This window comes from Chaetura pelagica, unplaced genomic scaffold, assembly GCF_000747805.2.
Source record: "Chaetura pelagica isolate M959 unplaced genomic scaffold, ChaPel_1.0 scaffold3, whole genome shotgun sequence".
Lineage (NCBI taxonomy): Eukaryota > Metazoa > Chordata > Aves > Apodiformes > Apodidae > Chaetura > Chaetura pelagica.
This window is the reverse complement of record NW_009952974.1, coordinates 6,875,932-6,886,117: the sequence shown is the minus strand read 5'-3', so window position 1 is coordinate 6,886,117 and position 10,186 is coordinate 6,875,932. Positions and strand designations below refer to the sequence as shown.

Here is a 10,186-nt window from a genome sequence, read left to right as displayed (position 1 = left end):
AGCAGGAATTCAGCAAGACTGGCATAAATCTTTTAGCTAGAGTCAGTTCACTGAGGCTTTGGGGGTGGAGAATTTTTTCTTTTAAAAGTGGAGAACAAGATGTCAGGGGGGATGGTCTCTGCTTTTAGAGGAGTTTCCCACACCACACCGAGCACTGCAAGCTGCCCTGACATGGAGCCAAGGATGCTCAGATGTTGCTCAAGTGAGACCGAGTGGCTAATGGCCAGGAATCCAAAGGTCACGCTTCCTGCATACAAGATGGAGTGGATGGATTACAGCCACTTTCATCTTTAACGTGGGAGCAGCCAGCTCTGACTGGCATGGCAGTACTGAAAGCCCACGCAATCCCACCTCTGTGGGATTTCAACTGCTGGGGAACAGCAGACCTTTCTCAAAGTCCCAGTGAAGAAGCAGCCCACTGTGCAGCAGGTCCGGGTCTCAGACAATCCTACCACAGCAAACTACCTTCTGCAGCTCCCTTTAAAGTGAAGTAGTCCTGCCCAGGCCCATGAATTGAGAACTCTATCCTGCACTATTTTTAAAAGAGTTCAAACCACTGTGGAATCAGAGATAAGTGCCTGGGGCCTTGGATCAGTCCACCCATGGGAGAGCAGGGAAGGAACTCCTGCAATACTGCAGCCCCACTCCCAAACACCTAGAAGTGGCGCTGCTGTCCCTATTCACGTTGAGTAGCACATAAATTATCAGTTTTGCATCAGGACTGTCCCCTTCTCTGCCTCCACAGGGAGGTGTCAAGAGTGAGATGGGCAGAAACTTCCATCTGGCCAGTTTAAGCATCACAATTACCCATTCAAGTTCTAACAGCAAAAAAAATCAGATACTGCTTTAACCACATGCCATCGCCCCCACAATAGGGCAAGGGGATGAATGAACACAGATGAGAGCAGTGTTGGAAACAGGGAACTGCATAGACAGGGACAGGATGAAAGGCAGCCAGAGCCCAAGCAGCAGCAGACAGGATGAGTCACAAGCCAGAGAGACCATCCAAATTCAATGACACAAAACCTTGCTAAAATCACTTTGCTCCTCCAGTTTCCCCAGGTGAGAGCAGAGATACAAGAAACACCTTCAAATCTGGGGTAGGAATACTGAAAAAAGTTTGACTTAACAGGGAACAGGAAGAGCTACCCAGTGCCCTAAAAACAGCACCTACCATTTGTGTCCCTGGCAAGCAGTCTCATCCGAGTTGGGCTTGTAGTCTGCGTTCTTCTTGTTCACACTGTAGTTGGTCAAGTGCATGAACTTGTTGTTGAGGGTCTTCATTGAGGAGGAGTACCTGGAGGGGGCAACAGGAGCAGAAGTAGCTTGAGCTTGAACTGGCTGCCCCCAGGCCCATGGGGCAGGCAGAAACTCTGTCCTCATCTCAGACCACTCTTGGCCACCTGCCAGCCCTGCTGTCTCCCTTTCCCAGGCTGCTTCTGTCCCTGTGGGCCCAGGGATGATCAGACAAAGCATGAGGCACAGAGCAGGCTGCCTTTGGGCAGAAGGATGCAATCCCACCCTCACAGGATGTCCTCAAGAGAAGACCAGAGCATCGGTGACAGAACTGCAGCAGCCTGAGGCAATGCAGTCAAAACTGCAAGAAATAGCTCAGTACCTGGTATGGCTGCTCCAAGGCAGCAGGAAGCACAGACACCATATTTAAAGATCTGCTTTACACTGAGCTGATCTTGCCTTGAGACAGGTGGATAACAAAGCATCCTCTCACATTCCCTTTCAAAACTGTCACCTGCAGTGACCCCGCGTATTTCCAGACTGCTTCTTAAGCAAGCAAGCTACAGCTCCCAGCACCGCCCTCCTGCACAACCTACTTGCAGCTGGCGAAGCGAACCAATCCATCCTTGAACAGGTAGACCCTGAGGGGATCGTAGCAAGTGACGTAAACGTAGATCCTCAGGTCAAACTTCTTCCCGCCAATGAGGTAGGGTTTGTTCAGATACCTGCAGAGGGATGCAAGGAGCAGGGGAGGGTTACAATTTCTGTGTGCAGGAACATCTCTAGCCCCCATCTCAGAAAATTTGGCAAAAACAGGGATCAATGCAGAAGCCTTTTATGCACAGCACTTCCAAGTTATGAGCACCACAGTCAAAATGTGATGAACAAAGCTCTGCTGTGCATGGGAAGATCCCACAGCCCAGGAGCAGCATTCCCTTCTGCCCAGCTCCATTTTGAAGAGATTTTCCCTTGCTCTAAAGCACAGTAGTTTTTCCACACCCACAAGACAATATTCAGGAACATCTGAGCCATGCAGTGGCCCACAGATGGTTTGGTTCAATGAGCAGAAACAGTTGGAAATTCTAAGCCAAATCATTAGATTATTCACCCCAAAATTCATGATTTTCCATAGGAAAGCTTATCACTTTGCACAGGAAGCAGACAGGGAGAACAGACAAGCCAACACAGCAGTTCCCTATCTGCCATACACTGGACAGTTTTTCTGCTCTCACAAGAACCTTCCCAGAAAGTAGCCTCAAACCAAGACAAGCTACTCCATTTTCCTACAGAAGAGGAAGGAGATTTTCAAGAAAACCCTTTGACCAACATCCACACACACAGAGGTTCTTACTGACCCATTCTAACTTGGATAAGACCAAATTTAAAAATTGCCACATCTTCCCTGGGACTTCTCTTCCCACTGTGCTTGTGGGCAGTGGATAAAGTTTGTTTGCCTCCAAAGATACCAAACCCTAGAGTACAAAGCAGCAGGAACAGGATGACAGCAGAGCTGGAGCTGATCATTTGCCAGACGCAAGCCCCAGAAAGCTCATGGAGCTCAGTTTGTACCTGAAACCTCAAAAACCCACACAGAGACAGCAGCACCCCCTGAGCCCAGCTGCAGCTGACATAGCCAGACTTCCAGCAGCATTAGACACAGGCAGTCAAAATGTTTCCAGATTCAAATCAGGTGCATCTGTTCTGCCACACAGTGGCAATAGCTCAGACCTGGCCAGGGAGGCTACACACTAGGAGGTCCCAGGCTGTGTGTTAACTTTGCTTTCTTTCACTCACCTCTGTACCAGCAGTGGTCTCCTTTTGGGGAGCTGGCTCCATTTGTGAATGACCTGGATACCAATGCCTCTTGCTGATGCTGGCTGCAAAACAAACAAGGAGGGATAAGATCTCCCCTCTGAAGGTACAATAGGACAGGGGACTGAGCTCTGCTTTGCACTTACTGGTTTCACTATCCATTTCTGGCTGCCAGCTCCTTCCTCCCATGCTTTCCTAAGTAATTTTATGTCCTGGGGCAGGATGAAGGACTGGGGAAAGAAGTTGAACTCCTTCTTCCCACAGCGAGCCCGCATCTTCAACAGGTTGTGCCACAGACGGTCTTTTCTTCCAATTTCAAATGAACCAGGGAAGTGGTTTAGCTGGAAAGGAACCCAAATGTTCTGACATTTCCCTGCTTCCCCACCTCCCAGCCCACCCCTTTCTGCTCCCTGGACAGAGGATACATCCTTTCTGAACACAGTGCAGGGTAATGCTATTTGTTCCCCTGCTAGGTTTGTACCAAGACAGGACCCACTTGCTCCTGAAGCTCTGCAGGGACAAACACCTTCATGGTGACACAAACTGGCTACAAAGGCAGAAGCTGTTACCTTGCTCCTTCTGATGTTTGAGTAGCTGCAAGGCACTAACCCTCAGCCTTTGAGCTTCCTCTGGCAGTATCCTCCACCCCACTGCTTCTAAACTGTATGCCAAAGTCCTCCCTACACAGCACAAGCTTTGGGGACACACAGACCCCACAGCAGGACAGGAACAGGTCTGGAGGCTGCCAGCTTCCAAACCTGAATGCTGTCCTCAAGACTGAGTAGGCTGGAGCATCATGCCTCCCCAGGACAAACATGTATGTGTGATAGGTGTCAAAACTCTGGTCCCTCTCATGTTCCCCAAACCATGGGCCACTCCTGATCTTTTTGTGGTCTGAGTTAGGAACCTCCCCTCAGGCTTCACCCAAACTGCTCCCAAGATGCACTCCGTGTGCATGAAGGAGGTCAGCTCAAAACATCCCCTACCTTCTGGTGCTCCTTGATGGCTTTGAAGCCGGAGGATTTCATATGGTGGCCCCAGCAGCCCAGCCAGTCATTGCTTTCTGCAAGAAAAACAAAAAGGTCCATGATCTACTACCCTGCCACTCACAAAGCCATCTCAACCCACCAGCACTCCATCTCCTGGGTCTAGCAGAAGTGTGCCAGGGGTGCTGCACAGCAATAGCACAAATCACTCATACTGGCTACTGTGAAGCTGCCAAACCAAGGGCTGTAAGTGGGATCTAGTTAACCAGGTGGGTCATATCCTTGCAAACATGATTGTTACAGGGATCTGGGAAGACACAAGGTCAATGGAATGGCTTTAATTCCCCAGTACTCTGATTTCCCTGATTTATGGCTGATGAATCAAGTAGTTGGCTAATCAGTACTGCACTGCTAAGGGACACATAAAATAGCAAGACTTCCTAGGTCTTGCTCTGCCCTGCATGTCCCATTATCATCCCAAAATAGTCTGCACAGAGGTCTCCTAATATGTGCAGGAGCCCTGCAGAACTGCTGGGATATCACATTCCAGGGTATAGACCACAACTACAAATGCTCAGTGCTTCCCCAGCTCCTCCACATCTCTGCAGTGGGAATATCCCAAACTTGAGAACTCTCTGGCTACGGTCAGAGAGGATGGCTTCTTCCTCAGTACATGAGGACAAGGGCCGGCAATGCTGTGGTTGGCAGCACATGAGTGCCAGCCTCCTTAGAGTGGCAGCACCATCTACAGGCACAGCTTAAACAAGTTGGAGCACAGCTCTGCTGCCTCACATGCTGCCTCAGCTCCTGACAACTAAGAAGTAAGTCCTTGTGGTCCATGCCAGGAATAAGCCATGCTTCTTTTGATGCAGCCCAGGACACTGTTGGCTTTCTGCAGTGCTGAGCCTGTATCACCCTCGCTCTGCTCTTTACAGGCCTTCTGGTGCCCATGGACTGGAGATGAGGGATGACATGACAGCTGCCAGCCCTTCACAACTTACTTTTGCTGACTCTGAAGTGGGACCTGCTAACAGTTTGCTTCACTATGTTTGGCGTGATTGTGCACATTTTCCATCGCAGTAGCTTCCTCTGCTCCCAGGGCAGCTTTTCCACTAGGAAAGCAAAATGATAAGGCCATAAGGAAAACAAACACAAGACCCAGATTTTCTACAGCGGCACCCAGGGAAATTCTTACAGTTTGCTGCACAAGCACCAAGCATGCAGAGGAGAGTGCAGAGCCCCCTTCACAGGACTAGCATGGAGTAGAAGACTCCACAGCTGGGGGAGATCCAGGATGCTGGAACATCTGACGGCAGTATGACTCCTGCTCCAGGAGCAGCCACCACTTTAATCATGCCCTTTGGATCTCACAGCGGTGCTGGGTGTCATCACAGGGAGGGTGAAGGGGAGCTGCTGCCAACCAGCTCCTGGCTGGGCTGACACTGCTGCTGGATAATAACAGGCTGGCTGTTCTCACCCTGCACACCTACAGAGCCCAGCTCACCTGTTTCATCCCGAGTACTGAAGTAGATGGTTGGAGGCACATTAGGGAATAAACTGCAGACAAGAGCTGGTTTGAGCTCTTTTTCCTGAGCCTCAGCAGGCTGGGCCAGGCACTCAATGTAGTTCCTAAGAGAGATGAAGCAGGAGGGAGTTGGCTAAAGGTGAAAAGTAGCATAGGGAGGAAGGCGGAAGCCTTGATTCTGGTACCGGGAATTTGCATCATCCCAACGTGGTGCAAGCAATGGGCACCAAGGTCAGTAACCCAGTCTGCAGCAAGGACAGGGTGAGCTTCAACAAATGCACATGACAAGTGTTGTAACCCTCATGGGTTTTGTATTGTGCCAGGGCAAGGGGTGGAGTTTATTGTATAACACACCCTATAACCTAATCCACAGGAACAAGGGGTGGAGGTTGTAATGTATATATGATTTAGCTGTTGTAGCCCTCTTGGTTTTGATGTATCGCAGGGAAGAATCCTGCGGTTTTCCTGACTATATATGCACCTTCTTACCACAGCAATTGCTAATGCTTGGGAGGAAGGGTAGAATTCATAACATAATAATCTATTACGGTTATGATGACACTAAAAGTAGAGTTTATAATGAATGTATATTCAAATATGAGTCACTGCAGTCAGTGGAAGAAGAGACACCAGAGCAATCCACTAAGGAACAAACAGCAGAAGAAACCACAACATATTGACCCCATTCTCCTAAGGCCACCCCTAGCCTTGCTGAAAGGACTGAGTGCAGCCTGTAGCAAAGGGTTAGAGACCAGAATGAGGGAAGAAGAGGTGTTTTCCCTAAGTCCTTTTACTATTTTTTTTTTCCAATACCAGAATCTGTAACTAAAAGCTCATTTTGGTTGGAAAGCCTGTTGCTACCTTCACTCAATTCCTCCACACATTACAGTTCTCCTCTGCCACCAGGGAGGGGACAAGTTTGGACAAATATGCCAAGTGCAAAAAAGGGGTTTTTCCCCAAAGCCTTTTACTATTTTTTTTTTCCAATACCAGAATCTGTAACTAAAAGCTCATTTTGGTTGGAAAGCCTGTTGCTACCTTCACTCAATTCCTCCACACATTACAGTTCTCCTCTGCCACCAGGGAGGGGACAAGTTTGGACAAATATGCCAAGTGCAGTGCACTATTTACCACTACTAACCTGGATACAAGAGCCACAGAGCCACTGGATGACATGCCAGAGACAGGGGAACCTTCCAAGTCACCTGCAGAAGGGGACAGACTCAAGTTTTATCTTCGTGGGGAGAAAACAAATGCTCCAGAGCACAGACCCTTCCCAGCTGCCCCAAATCCTTGGATCTAGAGTTTTGCTTACTAATCAGTGGCATAAAAGGCAGGGCAGGGAGTGAAACTGACAGTCCTGCACAGAAAGGAGATGGCTAAGTTTTGGAGCAGGACAATGGAGAACACTAGTCAGCTCCCCAGAGGAACCCATGCAGTTCCCCCTTGCCGCTACATCCCTTTTGGGTTCACCACAATCTCTAGGTCATCCTGAAATGATAGCATGAATGCAAGGCAGGAGAGCAGCTGTGCTCACCCCTGACTCCCAGGCTGTCCCACACTCCCCACCTTGAAGGAAAGGCAGAGCCCTCCCCAAGAACCAGCACTCACTGTCCTCATCATCCTCCTCCTGACTGCAGCTGTCATCCAGGCCATCAGGAAGTTCTTCCTCCACTTCATCCACTTCATCCTGGGGATGGCTCAGCTCCAGCAGCAGCTGCTCAGCAGTGACACTGGGATAAAGGACATGACATCAGGAGTGACATGTGCTTTCCATGGCCTGGAAGCCCATGAGGAAGCATGAGATAACAAGGGCAGAGTAGTGACAGCATTACCCTCCCCAGTGCTGATGTACAATATGGATACCAAGCTAGCAAGATGCAAAGGCCCCAGAGCATCCTGAAAGAGAACACTTTTCAGAGCAGCCAGAAAGAAAGAGGCATAAGGACAACCTCTCCCAACAGGAGAGTGGGAGCTTCATGTCCTTGTGCCCTCCCTGTCCTGCATCAGTTCCATATTCCTTTAGAAACTCATGTCTCTGTCTAGGAAAATCCTGCAGGCCCCCACTTGATAGCAGGCTTCCTCCAACATACAAGCAGAGCTTGCCACAGAAGCAGGGCCCCATGACTGTGTAGGAAGCGAGCTACAAATGCCACACAGCAACTCCAGGCTATGGCTGAAGGAGAAGGTGGGAGGGCTTGGAGCCACTCTGAGTACCTGTGTCAAGCTGGGTGTGGCAGAAAGGCTTCCCCAACACCAGAATGCAGCAGGTGGGTTTTGCTCAGGGACACAGCCCATGGTTATCCTTATGGCCACATAAAGCCCAGGGCAGTTGATCCCAACACATACAGATGCAATGGCAACCCAAGCCCATCCCAGCCTCCCTTCTCCTCCTGGCTTTACTTACTCAAGCTTTTCCAAGAGCACAGGTGAGGCCCATTTTTCCTCTTTCTCTAGTTGGATGGTGGACATCTGAGCTGCCACTTCGGAGACAGCAGCGAGTTGTGAAGGCTCTGTTCTTGCCACCCTGTCCCTGTCACATGGGCCCAGCGTGCTCCCAAGCTGGCCATCAGTGCTGTGGTCAGCAGAGCCAGCACGTGAGGCCAAGAGATGGGCACTGACACACTTAGTGCCAAAGGTGGCACCATTGGTGCCTGCAAGGCTCGAGTTACCCTTAAGGTGATGGCTACATAGCTCAGGTTTCACAGGGGCAATGGTTTCCTGCTGGGTGAGCTGTGCTATGATGTGCTGCCCCCACCTGCTGTTGCAGTTGGACAGCGGGTCCACGTTTGTAAGGGCAGAGCTTTTCACTCTGTGTCTAAAGCTCTTGTGTGTGTCAGTCTGTCTGTCTAGCTGCTGCACAGCCTTTGTGAGGCTGGCCTCCAGCTCCTCCTCTCTTAAGCTGTGCCCTGTCCTCTCAGAGTCCTCCCGTGAGGACTGGTCCTTCCTGAGGATCGAACTGCTGGGCACGAGGCTCGAGGATGCAGCTGCCGTTTGCTCCAGCACAATGTCACTGTTTTTCATTGCTCCATTGGCCAGGCCAATGTGGGAGCTGCCTCCATCTTTCCCAGAGTGGGGCCATGAGGCAGCAGGGAAGTCCTGGGTGTTTTTCACCTTCTTGATCTCCAGTGACTGAAGCAAAGGCACTTTAGCACTGCTTGGCAGTAGGAAGGAGTCGTTATTGAGCACTGGTCTATTGGAGCTGGAAGCCTGCTCATCCGAGCTGAGGGCAGAGCCTTCAACCCTGGTCCCAAAGTGCTCCTCTGCCACCTCAGGCAGGCACCTGGGCTCCATCAGTGGGGAAGACATCACACTTCCCGGGGAAGAGCTAGCATCCTGAGGGCTTGGGAAAAGAAACCCACAGGACTTTGGCCTGAGGCAGGAGTGCTGGTCGAGAAGAGTGCTCCCACGCAGGTCTGGGCAGGGCTGGTCCAAAGGCAGGCTCGGGAGGACATCTTCACCAGGGTGTGCATGGCATAGTGACGGTGCACACAAGAAGCAGGATTGCTGCAGGGGGATCCCTGAGGGCAGCAAGCTGTGGCTCTGGAAAGCACTCATATACTTCTTCTCTAAATTCCAGATGGGTTTCGCCTGCTGTTGAGTGAAGTGCCAGGCCTGGTGTGGCGGAGGTCTCCCTGCCAGAAGGGCGTCTGACTTGAGCCTGATGTTTTTCTCCAGTTTGGGGTGCAGATCAGCGTGTTCTGGTCCTGCAGAGGCCATGTAGAGCCATAGCACATGAGGGCCCAGCAAGTCAGTCATCTAGAGCAGCATCCTTGCTGGCCTGAAACAAGACAACAGCATGAAAGTGCTGTTACCCCAGCAGGACAAAGCAGCCAGCCCAGTGCTCCAAGAAGGGAGCAGGGTGAACTGCTTTCCTGGTAGGATAAAAAACCACATCTCCATCTGCTGAGCTCCCCAAGAGTGTCCTAAGACCAAGTCAAAGGAAGAGCTGGTGCCTCTCAAGAAATCAGAGGATGCAAAGGACACCTTAAAGAGAGCCCTGGGAAAAGTGCCACCTGCAGGACAGCTTGCACCCTGCAAATGCAGAGGAGTGCCTGGCTGCCCACCAGGGCCGCGGGATAGCAGCCCCAGCTGCAAGGGGGGGCTGCCTGTCCGCCTGCCTCAGTCCCAGCACAGCAGCTGGAGTCCACTCCCACACATCTTCATCTCCAAATTTCACTGTGTGCTCCACCACCAGCTCTCCCAACTCCACAGCAAGCCCCAAAACATCTACTTAGTTTTCTCCTCCCCATTCCTTAAAGCTTCAGCTCCCGAGGTCACATAACTAGGCAAGAACCTCACCCCTTGCTTTTTAAAGGAACGTGTTTCGCACTTTTGTAACCCCACAGAGAAGCTCAGCAAGGGATGAGGGCATCCTAAAGAACTCAGGACTGAGAAGGCAGCAAGGAGCAAATGCAGAACTGTTCTAACATCAACACCTCAGTTTCCAGTAGAAGCTGGCAGTACTGTGCACACACATTCTTCCCCATTGCAGTCCTACAGAAAAGTCTCTTGCAAGGAGCAACGGGCAGACCACAGAGCTGCAGACATAGGTGTCCTAAATCCTTCTAAAATTAACTACTGCATCATGCCTGTAAGATCCTCTTGCCTGGGGAGAAGGGAAAGA

At 50.7% G+C, this 10,186-nt stretch overlaps 2 protein-coding genes across 2 annotated transcripts in view; both read right to left on the bottom strand.

Annotated features, from left to right (window-relative positions):
• The window catches only part of TTLL4 (tubulin tyrosine ligase-like family, member 4), a 17,872-nt gene extending 8,593 nt beyond the window's left edge, over positions 1-9,279 (bottom strand). Inside the window, exons 1-10 of the mRNA XM_009996255.1 lie at positions 7,967-9,279; positions 7,171-7,292; positions 6,701-6,764; positions 5,539-5,663; positions 5,036-5,146; positions 4,035-4,111; positions 3,195-3,389; positions 3,031-3,113; positions 1,833-1,961; positions 1,175-1,297 (exon numbers count right to left, since the gene is read on the bottom strand). Of these exons, the coding sequence (XP_009994557.1) occupies positions 1,175-1,297; positions 1,833-1,961; positions 3,031-3,113; positions 3,195-3,389; positions 4,035-4,111; positions 5,036-5,146; positions 5,539-5,663; positions 6,701-6,764; positions 7,171-7,292; positions 7,967-9,279 (2,342 nt within the window). The remainder of the gene's footprint in view (positions 1-1,174; positions 1,298-1,832; positions 1,962-3,030; positions 3,114-3,194; positions 3,390-4,034; positions 4,112-5,035; positions 5,147-5,538; positions 5,664-6,700; positions 6,765-7,170; positions 7,293-7,966) is intronic.
• Positions 9,280-10,145: 866 nt separating this feature from the next.
• Positions 10,146-10,186, bottom strand: part of STK36 (serine/threonine kinase 36) — an 18,036-nt gene continuing 17,995 nt past the window's right edge. Inside the window, exon 26 of the mRNA XM_009996254.1 lies at positions 10,146-10,168. Within this exon, the coding sequence (XP_009994556.1) occupies positions 10,146-10,168 (23 nt within the window). The remainder of the gene's footprint in view (positions 10,169-10,186) is intronic.